At 35.2% G+C, this 13,669-nt stretch overlaps 4 protein-coding genes across 7 annotated transcripts; 2 read left to right on the top strand and 2 right to left on the bottom strand.

Annotated features, from left to right (window-relative positions):
* Window positions 1-81: 81 nt before the first annotated feature.
* On the bottom strand, window positions 82-4,085 carry LOC124412704 (Bardet-Biedl syndrome 7 protein homolog). 3 transcript variants are annotated; one of them, XM_046892811.1, is made up of 13 exons: window positions 3,804-4,085; window positions 3,522-3,720; window positions 3,278-3,446; window positions 3,117-3,193; window positions 2,773-3,028; window positions 2,423-2,688; window positions 2,144-2,333; window positions 1,932-2,012; window positions 1,704-1,847; window positions 1,501-1,622; window positions 1,313-1,422; window positions 944-1,220; window positions 82-764 (listed from the first exon to the last, which is right to left on the bottom strand). In XM_046892811.1, exons 1-13 carry the CDS (start codon window positions 3,946-3,948, stop codon window positions 632-634), a joined length of 2,169 nt encoding a protein of 722 aa, XP_046748767.1. In that variant the 5' UTR covers window positions 3,949-4,085; the 3' UTR covers window positions 82-631. The 3 variants fall into 3 exon arrangements, with proteins under 3 accessions (XP_046748767.1, XP_046748768.1, XP_046748769.1); XM_046892812.1 differs by lacking the exon at window positions 3,522-3,720 and having other exon boundaries at window positions 3,804-3,940; XM_046892813.1 differs by lacking the exon at window positions 82-764 and having other exon boundaries at window positions 1,043-1,195.
* Window positions 4,086-4,125: 40 nt separating this feature from the next.
* LOC124412717 (anaphase-promoting complex subunit 10) lies at window positions 4,126-5,254 on the top strand. Its single transcript, XM_046892839.1, has 3 exons — window positions 4,126-4,449; window positions 4,556-4,808; window positions 4,892-5,254. Exons 1-3 carry the CDS (start codon window positions 4,425-4,427, stop codon window positions 5,181-5,183), a joined length of 570 nt encoding a protein of 189 aa, XP_046748795.1. The 5' UTR covers window positions 4,126-4,424; the 3' UTR covers window positions 5,184-5,254.
* A 245-nt stretch (window positions 5,255-5,499) lies between these two features.
* On the top strand, window positions 5,500-13,530 carry LOC124412700. The gene is made up of 16 exons (XM_046892800.1): window positions 5,500-5,694; window positions 5,830-5,964; window positions 7,626-7,777; window positions 7,868-8,815; window positions 8,890-9,295; window positions 9,407-9,855; window positions 9,936-10,093; window positions 10,174-10,427; window positions 10,514-10,762; window positions 10,836-11,009; window positions 11,070-11,230; window positions 11,328-11,580; window positions 11,672-11,918; window positions 12,054-12,427; window positions 12,534-12,845; window positions 12,995-13,530. Exons 1-16 carry the CDS (start codon window positions 5,562-5,564, stop codon window positions 13,351-13,353), a joined length of 4,764 nt encoding a protein of 1,587 aa, XP_046748756.1. The 5' UTR covers window positions 5,500-5,561; the 3' UTR covers window positions 13,354-13,530.
* Window positions 6,038-7,417, bottom strand: LOC124412713 (RWD domain-containing protein 2B). Of its 2 annotated transcripts, none has more exons than XM_046892832.1 (4): window positions 7,313-7,417; window positions 6,972-7,178; window positions 6,429-6,866; window positions 6,038-6,336 (listed from the first exon to the last, which is right to left on the bottom strand). In XM_046892832.1, the coding sequence occupies exons 1-4, from the start codon at window positions 7,400-7,402 to the stop codon at window positions 6,109-6,111; spliced, it is 963 nt and encodes a 320-aa protein (XP_046748788.1). In that variant the 5' UTR covers window positions 7,403-7,417; the 3' UTR covers window positions 6,038-6,108. The 2 variants fall into 2 exon arrangements, with proteins under 2 accessions (XP_046748788.1, XP_046748790.1); XM_046892834.1 differs by having other exon boundaries at window positions 6,972-7,171; window positions 7,291-7,401.
* Window positions 13,531-13,669: the final 139 nt, after the last annotated feature.

The raw sequence follows: 13,669 nt of genomic DNA, 5'->3' as shown, positions 1-13,669 counted from the left end.
TAAATATTTCTTTATTGCTACAACAGGTGAACTGGCATCAATTAAATTTCAAAAACTATCAATGAATTATTTTTCTGCCAATTTAAATTAGTTGTTTAATATTAACTATTTAAGGCGATCGAGGCTGTTGATCATTCTTGCATATTGCATGAATAAATAATTAAATTAATGAACGAATTGAGGCTGCTACCGTGATTCATTAGAGTTGTGGAACGTATGAAACCTACTTTGTTTCGATAAATTAGAATTAGTGGTGACAGGTCAGGGCAATATTCTTCAAAAACATAAGACTACAATCAGTGAAATTTATATATATAGTGAACATGAGTTTTTTTTCTTAATGTATATTCAGACTAGTGTCGTAATTTAAAACCAAATAATAATGGACGCAGGTCAACACAGATTTTGGGATATAATTGGAAATTCTGTATTTGAAAATCCTATACACACAAACCTATGCTACGTCATAGGTTTAGTTATGTAAAGAACTATAATCCTAAAATTCTATATCATGTTTTCAAACGTAAACTAATTAGTTGTTTATGTGGAAATTCAATGTTGAAAAATATATTTTTTACACAGACACATTTATACACTAATCTTCATCTGTCTCTTCATTTTATTAGGAGTCTTAGTTTTGTTCCAATGGCGGAACAGGTGTTCCAGCAGCACTATTGTTACCACTGAAAATTTGTAGCAGCAGCGTAAGATCCCTCGATTCTAATGCTGGTCTTAGTTTCTCTGTTGCTGCTTTGCTCGTTACTCTACAACATTATATAAATGAAATATACCTGCATATGTACAAAAACAAAATCTAGAAATAAGGTGTGGGCGAACAATCAGCATATAAAAAAATTATTAATCAAATGAAATGATATTTCATCAGTTTACCAAATAGAAGCTAAAATTCTAATGTATATTACTCGATGTAAAGTTTCTTTACTTTTGACCACCTTTGGCTCGCTCCCAATCAACGTACAAGTCAGTAATCGTTCCATACAACCTCTGCAGCATCTCGGGATCTTTTATAAGCTCAGCTCGAAGATTTGATTCATTTTTAAGTAATTCTTGATACTTTGGACAAAGTTGCTCTGGATTAGTATTTAGCTCCCACTCTTGTAATGCATCAAGAATTTTAACTTTCTCCTTTAGTGCTTGCGCTGCCTCAATTCGAGGTAGGACTAACTCCAATACCCTGGAAATACTTCCATTGGCGATATCTATCGATGTATTTAGTCAATGTATACATCACAGAATGAATGATTAAGTTTTAAAATATTTGTTTCAAATATTTTTAATGATTATAACTTACTACAGAAAACGTCCAACCGTATTTTTCTTTTAGTAGCTTCTCCGGCTAATACATCTCGCAGAATAATAATACTTGATATATTTTCTCCCAGAAATATCGCATTACCTTTTCTAAAAATAAACTCTATTATTCAAACATACCAATGTTCATAAAGTTTGAGAAGCTAAATATATTGATCAAGAACTTGCTTGTAATTGCATTTCAACATAGTTCCAACAAAGGTTGATGTAAATATTAAAGTGCCTTCGCCATCTTCCAAATGAGGTCTTTCAGGTATGTCGGGAAGGGCCAACAAAAGCCAAGCATGAATCTATAATGTTAATCTTATATACACTTATCTAATAATACTTGTTCTTCTAACTGAAGTGTTTTGCAAATATTGTTAATGTACCTCAGCAGCAGTGAAAGAACCACGCAAATTCAGTTCATTAAATGGACCTCCCATTATCACAGTATTTTCATCTTTGTGAATTCTTGAATGGAAAGATAATGCATGGATTGGAATTTGTATTCGCCGACAGCATTTTGGTTGTACCTTTAGTAATCGAGCTACATATCAATATTTAAAAGCCAAATCATTGATTGCAATCTTATATTACTCGATCACAAAAAAAAATACCTGCGATGTTACATAGATGTGCAAGCATCCAGGCTGTCCTTCAATTGTCCGCAATCTCAAATCGAGACGATTGGTGTTGATCTAAACCATGATACAATTGTGCTTATGAATTTCTATCGTGTATTCTGTCCATTCTTTCGTTTCAATTAATATGTATTTACTGTCAGAATTGATTACAGGGACTTTTATCATGTATCAATCCAAGACTTTACCTGGCATCTATAGGTAGCCAAAACATAGTTTCCTGATTTAGGATCACATGCTGACAAACTAGCAACGGCACTGTTACTCTCAACATCGAGTAAATCCACAGGAGTATCCGATTGAAGTAGTATGTTATCAATCGAGGTTTCTAATTCAACGGATAAAGTGTAGGACGCATTTTCCTTGTTGATAAGCATCCTACGTGTATAAGAAGAAAATCGAGCACGGGTAGTTTCTTTGAACTCAATTAATAATTATAAATAGCTTTTTAATCATTCTATTATCACCTATGATTAACGTTCAGTATTGGTGGTGCTAAAGCATCGACTGGCACGTCAAAGGACTCCTTTTGTTGGTTTTTTTTTTGTTCTAATTGGTCGATTTCTAATTTCAGTTTTGTCATCAGTCCGACATCCTGGTCTGCCTGTAACAACCCAGGTGGCTTTGTTGTCAGACCGAATATTCGCCCAGAATATGTGGTCACTAAAACTTCTGGATAACCCACAGTTCCAACTATACCTCCTACTACTGTACTGATACTTTCGCCACAATTCTATAATATTACAATGAATGAATTGCATTGTGTGTTTTTGTATGTGGTATTTTAATTTTTTTTACAAGCCGTTTCACAACTTACATGCCGAAATCTCAATACAGGTGCGGTATCATCCTCTTCAGGAAATGCAAATACTTCTATAATTCCATTCTGTCTTCCAACAAGAATATCTACACCATCCTGCAACTCATAAGTGTCTAAAGATGTGATTTCTGCTCCATTATTGCTAAGTAGCCAGGTTACTCTCAGAGTTTTATCCCTTTGAAGCGTGAGCAAACCAACTCTACCATCTGTTGTACCCACTAAAATACGATCTTTGGATTCAATGTCAGCTTCTCTAAAATAACATTGTACCCATGTTAGCCTTTGAATGATCATCTATTTCATTGTTCATTAAGGGGACAGAAAGAAAAAACAATCGATACCTGTAAGGCATCAAAATCGTTGGTATGCTGGTTAATCTGAGCAACGTCGGTGTCTTGCCGCCATGGAGAACTCGTACCTAATCCAAGATACACATAACAAATTGGAATATATATTAAAGTTACAAAATTGTGTTCGATCCAATGAAATGTATAAAATTTACAGCACAATCTCCGCAGGCAAGAATGGCAACAACAGCGGAACCTTCGCCTGGTAAAAGTAGAACATCCATTATTCTCTCTCCAACCAAGTACGTGTCAGCATCCCGACAATCATGATACCGGTGGTACAAATCCTTAGCACATGCTGATAGATCTGGTCCCAGAACGCACCTGGCAATAGAAAAGGCCAGTTTAAGCAATTATCCAGTGTCATTATTGTAGAAGAAGTTATCTTTGTGCACTTACATTGTGGAAATGGGTTCTAGTAAGTTTGTATCAAATTCTAAAAAGACTTTTCCTCTTCTAGTGTATCCCTTGACTGAATTGCCAACGGCAACAAATATTTTATCCTTCTGAGTCCCGAGTACACCTCCCAACGAGATTCCAATAACTTTTGGCCCCGGTAGGGATTTAAATATAATTTGCAGCTCGTCTTTTTTTATTCCTTTTATCATATGCAAGTGAATAGATATTTTAATAATAGTTCAGATAAGAATCAGTTACTCATGCTATTTTTTCTAGTCTCACCACATATGTGTAGAATTCCATCGTGATCACCTACAACAAATCTCTGAGTTTGTTGTTTCGGATCTGATGTAGGCAACAATCGTGTCGTTCCACGAGAAGTGGAACCCACTGCTGTGTAGTCAATCCTCGTTAAAGACAAAGTCATTATTGTGTTAGTAAAAAATTTTCTTGTTTATTGAAAATGTATATTAAAGTCCTGATAAAGCTCTGTATGATAGATCACGTTGCATTTTCTGTGTCCAGCACATGTGGAGTAATCAATTTCACCATAGCAACAATTCAAATAATAACTCACAACATTCGAATTCGAAGTAATTAGCTCGAGGGAACACCCGCTGACGTCACGTCCGTACATGCGAACTATTTCGACCTGGCATGTCCGGTTCTTTAAAATGTTATTAGGCGGATTTATTTGAATATATAACGACACGATGGTACTGGCAAGTTTATTTTGAATGTTGTAGCAGTTTTTACACCATTTTCTGAAGATGAGCCGATGCCAATAAATCGACCAAAGGAATATATAACGTATCGTACAATACCAGCTTCCGATTCTACGATCGAGTAGAGAAAATAATCAAGTCGTAAAGTCCTGCCTGATAACCTCAAATTTATTTACTCATGAGCAACAAAACAACCGGCGGAGGTTGGTTGGCGTTTTATTTACTAATGATGCAATACTAGTGTAGAACCCTCTGAAATCCTACATGAATAATATGTATTTAACTTGGTTTGATAATAATGTATTCTAGGTGACTTGGATCCGGTCCAAGAAGAACTTGCTGGTCGGGTTCGTGAAGTCGGCAATCAGGCAATATGGAGTTTATCTTCTTGCAAACCAGGATTCGGCGTGGATCAGCTAAGAGACGATATAACAGAAACGTATTGGCAGTCCGACGGCCAGTTACCTCATTTGGTCAATATTCAATTTAGGAGAAAAACAACCATCAGAGATATATGCATTTACACAGATTATAAACTTGACGAGAGCTACACACCGAGCAGGTGAAAAAAAGTTGACTGCAAAAAAACATTCTATCCGCATGTCAAGTTTTGCAAAAATTTTCTACAGAAGTAAACTTTTCCAGAATAAGCGTCAGAGCAGGAACCAACTTCAACGATCTTCAAGAAGTAGAAGTAATGGATCTCAACGAGCCCAGTGGCTGGGTTGTCATTCCGATCAAAGATATTAATGACAGACCTATTAGAACGTTTATGATTCAGATCGCAGTGATAACGAATCATCAAAACGGTCGAGATACACACATGAGACAAATCAAGGTACATAGTCCAGCTCAGGATATACTTGGCCCTCCAGCTCCTCATATACCGGGTCAGTTTTCTACAAATGAGTTTCAGCGGTATGCAACGATCAGATGAATGACTCGTTTATTTATTAAGATCTGTTTATAAGTAATCATGAAATATACGAATACTATTTTATATACCTACACGTCATATTTATTTATCTCGCTGAGGAAGGAGTTTCCAACTGGAACAGGGTGACTGGAAATTCAGCCATGTATAAATCTTTGTGTACATGGATTGTTTTCATTGATAGATTATGGATCTCCATATATGTGTACTGTCATTCGCTAGTTAATCCCATAGTTAATACCTTAGAACAGTCAGAAGAAATATAAGCTCAGTCAGGCCCGTGGCTGATGAACAATGTCTATTCTAAAGGACTATGAACGAACTCTCTGAGGTTTTGTTGTTAGCTTACAAATATCAGTACGGTGCCACAGAAGATAGAAGATGCCTAAATGCTGGATTCTATTCGTGATTGTAATATGCGTTATAAAAGTATCAAGTGCATTTGAAACGGGAGGACTTCAGAATGACCTTCTGCTAGTAGAAAATTTCTTTCAAGAGCTAACTAATAACCATGGTGAGTGATAGACGTATGTTTAATATTGAAGTAAATTCTAATGAAACTTCAGTCAGTTTTTAGAATATTATTTTACTTTCTACACATCCCCCATCAATCCAAAAGTTCTCTGATTCATACTGAAATGATTTTTAGGATCAATACTACCTGGTCAAGATTCAACTGAGGCTTCTGACGAAAAAATAGCCAAGTTTCTTCAGACTATGCAGAGTCCGTTAGGCTGGCGCCACAGGAGACATCTCGATGGGCACATGGCACGTACGAATAATGGTGAGAAAATGGTCCCATAATAAAAAATACATACAGCGGTGAATCAAAAAAGTCCAAAATCATAGTGTTTTAAAAAATAAATTGATGATATATTTCCTTCCATAGTATAAAATGCACAATAATTAGGTGAACATAAAAAATGTACTATATTGGAGGTTTTCCGTCAACTCCAAAGTATTCTTTAAATGCATATTGGACATTGTGCTCAGTAAGATATTTATACAGTTCGCCCATGTCATTGTGTCGATCTGAGCTTGGAAATGATATTTCTTGAAAGGATGAAAACTTTCTGTGAACATCTATATTATTGTCTTCCACAGAATCGTCTTCCTTAAATTTCACTAAAATTTTTTGCCAGTTCATCGCCTTTATCTGTGGATAAGTTAAATGAAAATGATTAATCGTTTTAGGTTTTAATGACTTCAAATACGTAAATTGAGCTGAGAATAAATTGATCAACTAACTCTTTGCCACCAATTTTCACACTCTTCCGAAGCTCCCTCTATACAAACTATTCCTGGCTTCCCAGCCAAGCAAAAGCCTGAAAGATTATTTTCTTTCGCTATTTCAATAATTTCTCGACGTTTAATTTTACTATAAATATGATGAGAGTATATCCAGTATCTACAAAAGTTTTCAATAATTTTCTTGCTCAGTTTAACAGGTGGTTTTTGGCTCGCATTATTGTTAGATGATTTTAAATATTTTTCTATATTTTCCTGCACCCACGAGATCAACATATATATACAGGGTAAACCCTCTTCTTGTGTATTGGAAAAATTTATTAAAGAGGTGTTAAAATTAGACTGTTGGATACGATCGAACAACTCGCTTCTGACGTAAACTTCTGGCTTTGCCATTGGGTAATCGCTGGGCAGTGTGACATACAGTTGGCATTTACCCTGAAATAAATCAACAAGTATGTAATTTTAAATATACTTTGGAGTTGAATTTCAAATGTAACGAAAATATTGGAAATATTGTTTAATGAAAAGGGAAAGACTTGCCTTAAGATGCAGAATAGTAACAATGTACTCCAGGGGGTGTGGAACATCAGAATGTATATCCAGTATAAAATTGTTTATGTCAGCTAAAATTCCATGGTCAACAACTGTCAATTCGTCCGGAAAAATAGCTTGCAAAGCTTCCAACTCTGCAATTTGTGCCTGATAATTTTCTACCCTCTTATCATTGACCGACATCTTTTCTAAATTCTAAAATAAGTTTCCAATTTTATCTTATTTATTCGAAATTTTATAAATCAAAACTATATTTTTTACACTTTATTCATTGTAGCGGTTCACATGTATGTATGTACATACATACCTTATTTTAAAGGTTATCTGACCTGACTTGGACCACTGTTAGTAAATATATTGATTTCTTCACATACTACGCATATATATAATGGCGTTGTAAAGCCACATGGAATTTCCATTGATTTATCGCAGCTAAACAACCAGTTGATCCTGTGACCCTATTCGTTATATTACTAATATTGCGGTTGTCACTTATAATATCAGTTCCAGTAATTACATATCTTCAGTCAATGTATTCATATTTAATTTGTAGATAGTCTTGCAGCCAATGAGATTTTTACTTATTCTTTATTGGCTGCTTGTCCTCCAGAGCGGGACTCTCAAATAATTTGTTTTCACCAGGGATTGGAGTACTGAAAGGATTTTCTGGTATCTTTGAAGACCCATTTCCAAACTCATTGGCCATATCAATCTTTGCTTACTATAATGGTAACGAGCTACAATGGTTTGCAGTTACTCTGGACGCTTCCTTAGTATCCCTACATCTCTACAATGTGAGTTATTATCCAGAATGTAATTAATAGTAATTAAGAGTGATAATTAATTTTGTGATTGTAATATCATTCTATCATTCAATCATCTAGGGAAACCAATTTGAAAAAGCTTGTTCCTATTTACTTACCGGTGGTTCTCATCTAATTGCGGACTGTTCCGAGTTTGGATGCGTTTTTGTCATAGGCAAGATTGACGGCAGTGTGACGATCTTACGTTTACAACGTGAAGTTCATACATACATTCTACGTCCCGTCCAAGATCTTGAAGGGTTAGGAGATGTTCGATTATCAATTTGGCATGGAATGAATCAAATGTTTCTTGGCATAGCTTCAAATGCCAACGTAACAATATACCAGTGGCTAGGCGAGCATTTTGATTCGATTCAAGTTTTGAACTATGGTACTGGGAAACTAACACCATTTAAGATTGGAGGATCAATATATTTAACTATAACTGGAGCTCAGACTACGGTATTGAGATTTATCTTACAATCAAATGTGTTTGTTTTGACACAACGACTACCACCAGCAGATGATGCTGAAAGTTTTTACATGGAAAAAGGGCATATGAGAGAACACTATTTAGTTCTATCAAATCTGGAGTCTACAATCATGTATAAATTCATTCACGACCACTTCGTGCCTTTTCAAAACATTGAAAATGCAGATCGGATATCATCTATCACAACCAAAGAAACGGTTGTATTATTAGCATTGAAGAGCGGCTTGTTAAAAATTTACCAATATAATGGTTGGAAATTCGTTGAGCTTGGCATAACAATGGCAGAAATTGATCGAATGTATCCTACATATTTGGATGGTGAGGTGATATTAATTGTGAAACATAAAAGTGCTGTATGGAGCTTCAAGAAATTAATTTGGGTCCAACAAAGTACGTGGGAAGTTCTCAGAGATAAAACGAAGCTGTGGTGTCTTGAAACTATAGAGAAAGCAAAGATACAGCCACCAGTGCGACCGAAATTTAATGCAGTTGTTAAAATCCGACACGGACACATTGGAAAACTTCAGGCAAAAAAGGTAAGAGTATTTTCGTTTTGTCAATTATGTACCTAATTCTTATAATGTAGTAATCAAATCATTCAAATCGACAGGTAAAAGGTATGGAACAGCTGATAAATTTGTCAAATCAGTTTGCGGAACTACGATCTGGTTTGTTAGCAAGAAAACAGTTATTTTCTCAACTCATGCCAAAAAAAAACCCCAAGGTCACCACACTGTATGCCTCTAAAGTCCTTGGACAATGCACATTAGAGTGTAAGATAAATCGTATGAGTACTGCAGTAAAAAGTGAGCTACTAAACAACTTAGCAAAACCAAATGCCATTGATCAAATTTTGGTATTTGAGAATGTAAAAGCTCAGTTAACTGGCACTTTGCCGTGTCCAAAGTCCGCAGTTCTACTGAAAAGTGTTATAGTCAAGAACCGGATAAATGGAATAACATCTGCATCCCTCCAAAAAGATTTATTGAAAGTATCCGGAGAACAAGAAATTACAGGTGAGTTACTAGACCTACAAATAGGACACACAGTTATAATCCCAACTGTTCCGCAGACACACATGTCATAAGATGCATTAATATCACATTTAATCATCTGGACTCTTTTAGGGCACCATATTTATACCAGCCTTTCTGTGTCCAATGCATTGGTTCCTCTCGGTATATCAACGCGATCGACTCAACAGGAAATATATGCAAGTTCAATAAAAGCTAATAATCTATATTTGGCGCAAGGTGGAATTTTATTGCCCTTTAATGGTCCTCCTGTCATGATAAATGACACAAAAACAGTGTCCAAAGTAAAAATTACTGGCCCAGTTCACTTGAGAGGGAAATTAAACGGCGATGGAGTGAAAGACATAAAACCAGTAACTTGGATAGAGAAACCTTTGATACTTTCGGGTAATTATTCGCTACGAAAGGTCACTGTAACAAATCAAGCAAAGGCTTCAGATCTGTTACTGGACAGTGAGAGATCTTTGACTCAGATTAGGAGTGAGGCTTTACGCCTTGACGAAAGTGTGCCAGTTCACTTGAAATTGTCAAAACTTAGAACGGTGAGTTTTGAGGAATATTTTTGTTTATTGTAAAGTTGTTTAATTTCAGTATTCCGTATATTTCATATGTATTTTTGCAGACTTGGACAAAGATTACTGCAAACATAACTGCTGATTGGGTTACAGCTTTAAGTGATGAATCGATTATTAATCATGTAAAAAATATCACTGGCACTAAACGCAGTCCAAATAATGTTATTATTACAAGTTCATCTTACGATGCTTTACCTATTCCAGAGTATGTACCAAGGCTACTAATCAATGATATAATTAAATGTAAATATGTTTTGTTTAAACACTTAAATTGCCCTTCCTCAGGTTTCAGAACTCTCTTTGTGCATTAGAGGCAACGATCACAAACATTGAAACATGGTCTGTAATAGTTGATGAGGCTTCAGCTAAGACTTTGAAAGCAGTAAAAATGTTTGGTGCTTCTACATTGAATTCAACTGTAGTGGATACAGCTACAATATCAACAGCCAACAAATTGAATCTAGCAACGAAAATTTTCTCAGGAACTGTTGAAGTTCACCAAGCATTGATTAATGATATTGCTGGGATTGATTTCCAGAGTGAGGAAATTCATTTTTATTATAAACTGTTATAAACGAGAAATGTAAAAATTGACAGTATATTCAAAGTATTTTATATTTGTTAGGGCTGTGGGTTGCTATGAATGCTTGGCGTAATCCAGGCACTGTTAATGGTGTCGTGAATGCATCAAATTTAGATATTAAACATCTGCTTGCTGCCAAAGGATTTGTAACACCTTCAGTAACCAATGCGAAAAATTTCGTTTCGAAACGAAACATATATTTTGAAACCTTGAATCAGCAAAATATTTCTGCTTTGGCTCAGAATATTATTAAGTTGGATGAAACTGCGTTTCTAACTAACATTGCATTTGGTATGTCATATTCTTTTCTTTTTTTTTTTTATGAAATAAATCTATCTTCTTCAAGTATGTAAAATTCTTTCAGCTGGTGGATTGGTAGCACGTACGGTCAAGACTTTGGTACCTCCGATCGATCTTTCAGGAACTCGTAACATGGGCACAAAAATCATTGCAGGAAGCCTGAAATCTGCCAATTTAATATTACCCTATTCTTTCACTTATTCATCTAGCAATACACCTACAAATCTAATTGTAAAAGGTAAATAAGTCCAGTAATTTCCAACTTGTGAAACATAGTATCAACAACTTTGGTTTACAGGTTCAATCACATTTGCAATAGAACCAAAAATTCAAAGTATCAACGGTCTCACCTTGAACGAAATTTTTGAAAATATTTGGTTCATCAACAAGCCCTGCATTCTCTCCAATACACTATTTGATCTTAGGCATGCAGTATTCAAAGGACCCGTTCAGATATTGGTTAGTATATGTATTTCTGTAAACTTGTAGTGTCTAGAAATTGTACTGATTTTCATTCGAATATTGTACTTATCATAATTACAATCTATTCTATTAGGGATGGCTGAATACACAAAATTATGGCCCTTGGAATCAAATCTCGAAGTGGTTGCTTAGTCGAACCAGATCGCAGGAAATATATGAAAATGTATATGTAAAAAAGGCAAAGATCCCGAATATTATAAGTACAAAAGCTTCATCACTCTTGGCATCCAAATCTTTTTTAGCTGACCTAGTTGAACACTCATTAAAAAAAGACAGTAGTCAAACTATCTCAAATGCTATGCATTTTCAGACATTAATAGTATTAGGTAAGTGAATGTAAAACCTTACTGGAATTGAGAGTTTCATTTTACCACAAAGCTTTTCTTGGTGTAATCTTATAACTGAAAATTATTTCAGATGATTTAAAAACTCGAGGTAAAATTAATGGGAAAGATTTGTCAATTGACATTGTACGTTTTGACGTCAAGGAGAACATAATTACTGGAAAGAAAACTGTACTGTCATTGCATGCTAAAAACTTTAACGGTGGTTTGAATTTTGGTAACTGGCAGACAAATACCCTGAGTGTAGTGAACAATGGAAAACCGATTATTGTTAGGGGAATAAAAACCTTTGCAAATATCAAGCTACTGAAGCCGTTACGGTATGTATTTTATTTTAATGGATACCACAGGTTTTTTATCAAGCAAAATTTGGGTGTTGTCCTTGCCTGTTTTTGGAAAGTACCTTCAATATTTGTTTTGAAAATTAATTAACTTAATTTAACTTACCTCAACAGAGTGGATGGAATGGTGAATGGGTGCACAATGGAGAAGTACCTCCTGAAATCAATCTCCCAGCAAGTAGGTGGGATGAAAAAAATTCATGGGACCGTAATTACGTCAAAAATCGTCATCGATGGTCTAGTAAATGATGTCAATTTGGCATCTCTGGTTGAGCATCAGTTGAAAAAAAATAAGCAAGTTCAAATCATAAAGTCTCAGATCATAATGAGGGGTGATGTCGCGATAATAGGAGATGCTGCAGTAAATAGACTGTTCCATGGGGTGGAACTTAGAAACTTGGATCAACTTACTTTGGATTTAGAATTAGTCAGTGCCAGAATGGTGGAACTTAGTTATGTCGCAAAACAAATACATATATCATTATCACGTAAGTTAGATTACTGTGTCTTTTAGCGATCCGAAATTTTCACAAACAAAGATTTTATAACTGATTTGATTCTGTACTAATTTTTATTTTCTATATTCAAAAATAGGACGAGCTTGGTATTGTGATAAATTGGAACTGATTAGATTAAACTCTACGGCTTTGACCTCAGTCTCCTCCATATTTCATGCGGTACTTTTCGAGGGTTTAGGAAACTGTTTGTTCAAAATTGGAGTACTAACATGCGATGGAGAAACAGTTCAACTTCTTACCTTTCCTCCAAACTCAAGTAGAGTATTATTCAACCAAGTTTTTCAAGTGGAGGGAATTCCACTAGTTGTTGTTGCAACCTCAGATCCTAATGGCGGTGTATGGATCTATACTTACGAGAATGTGGAGAAGAAATTTCGACAAGTTGCCGGTTTGTGTTTGGCAGTTTGCATCCTTCAGAAAAATATCCACTGAATTAACTAACTGTTCGAATAGACTGATATGTCCAAACTATAGAGCCTGGCGAGAATTTGCTACTTAACTCTTAAAAGAAATCAATTTAGCAAACGGCATTTTCAGGTTTTAACCTACCTGGAGCTACGCAAGCATCCGCTATTGTGTCATCAGGCTCACTCTGGCTGGCTGTGCAGTTGACTTGGGATACGATAATACTACGATATGATGCTTGGGGTCAATTTGAAGAATACACCCTACCTGGTTCAGAGTTGCTTTTAATGGAAGTGGCTCCAACAGGGGAGACCTTATTATTCCAATCTGATGGTATTTGGAAATTAGGAGGACTTTCCGGGCCACGTCAATTGATTGCCACTCAATTAAACGGAAAGATTAGTACGTACAGAGATGACAACGATTACTATGTGCAGTTGATAAGAAATAACAATGCAAGGTTGCTGAAGACGCGTTACGTTGGTAACTGAATGAGTTCTCAACGAATCGTAAGTCGCATTTATTTATAATTTATTTTTAGTGTTTATTTATTGAATATCTGTAATTTAGTAATTATATAAAATGGTGTAACAGGTGAACATTGTAACTTCCTGTGAAGTTAATTAACTTAATTAATCAGCTCAAATAATGTAAAAACTTTGATCGTGTGATGAAGAAAATTTGGTAGGTATTTTGTTAAATCCCTATAATAATGTTGATGAAATATAAATAGATTGTTACCTATACCTTTTTCACTCGACAAATTGAACAGTAAATTCTTATCTACTCAATAACTTTTCTATAAAA

The sequence above is a fragment of the Diprion similis genome, chromosome 11, assembly GCF_021155765.1.
Source record: "Diprion similis isolate iyDipSimi1 chromosome 11, iyDipSimi1.1, whole genome shotgun sequence".
In the NCBI taxonomy this organism is placed as follows: Eukaryota; Metazoa; Arthropoda; class Insecta; order Hymenoptera; family Diprionidae; genus Diprion; species Diprion similis.
The sequence above is the reverse complement of the archived record's forward strand: the minus strand, read 5'-3'. Positions and strand labels throughout refer to the sequence as shown.

What these genes read in the sequence shown, in the direction of transcription:
- LOC124412704 (XM_046892811.1), bottom strand. Translation starts at nt 3,948, where the DNA reads ATGACTTTGTCTTTAACGAGGATTGACTACACAGCAGTGGGTTCCACT. An exon ending in TGGAATTCTACACATATGTG is followed by an intron (nt 3,721 to 3,803) that starts GTGAGACTAGAA and finishes ATATGATAAAAG; the next exon opens with GAATAAAAAAAGACGAGCTG. An exon ending in ATGTTGAAATGCAATTACAA is followed by an intron (nt 1,423 to 1,500) that starts GCAAGTTCTTGA and finishes GTTTATTTTTAG; the next exon opens with AAAAGGTAATGCGATATTTC.
- LOC124412717 (XM_046892839.1), top strand. Translation starts at nt 4,425, where the DNA reads ATGAGCAACAAAACAACCGGCGGAG. An exon ending in CAACAAAACAACCGGCGGAG is followed by an intron (nt 4,450 to 4,555) that starts GTTGGTTGGCGT and finishes AATGTATTCTAG; the next exon opens with GTGACTTGGATCCGGTCCAA. An exon ending in GAGAGCTACACACCGAGCAG is followed by an intron (nt 4,809 to 4,891) that starts GTGAAAAAAAGT and finishes AAACTTTTCCAG; the next exon opens with AATAAGCGTCAGAGCAGGAA.
- LOC124412700 (XM_046892800.1), top strand. Translation starts at nt 5,562, where the DNA reads ATGCCTAAATGCTGGATTCTATTCGTGATTGTAATATGCGTTATAAAA. An exon ending in GATGCTTTACCTATTCCAGA is followed by an intron (nt 10,094 to 10,173) that starts GTATGTACCAAG and finishes GCCCTTCCTCAG; the next exon opens with GTTTCAGAACTCTCTTTGTG. An exon ending in TCTAACTAACATTGCATTTG is followed by an intron (nt 10,763 to 10,835) that starts GTATGTCATATT and finishes AAATTCTTTCAG; the next exon opens with CTGGTGGATTGGTAGCACGT.
- LOC124412713 (XM_046892832.1), bottom strand. Translation starts at nt 7,402, where the DNA reads ATGGAAATTCCATGTGGCTTTACAACGCCATTATATATATGCGTAGTA. An exon ending in CTAACAGTGGTCCAAGTCAG is followed by an intron (nt 7,179 to 7,312) that starts GTCAGATAACCT and finishes AACTTATTTTAG; the next exon opens with AATTTAGAAAAGATGTCGGT. An exon ending in TTACTATTCTGCATCTTAAG is followed by an intron (nt 6,867 to 6,971) that starts GCAAGTCTTTCC and finishes GATTTATTTCAG; the next exon opens with GGTAAATGCCAACTGTATGT.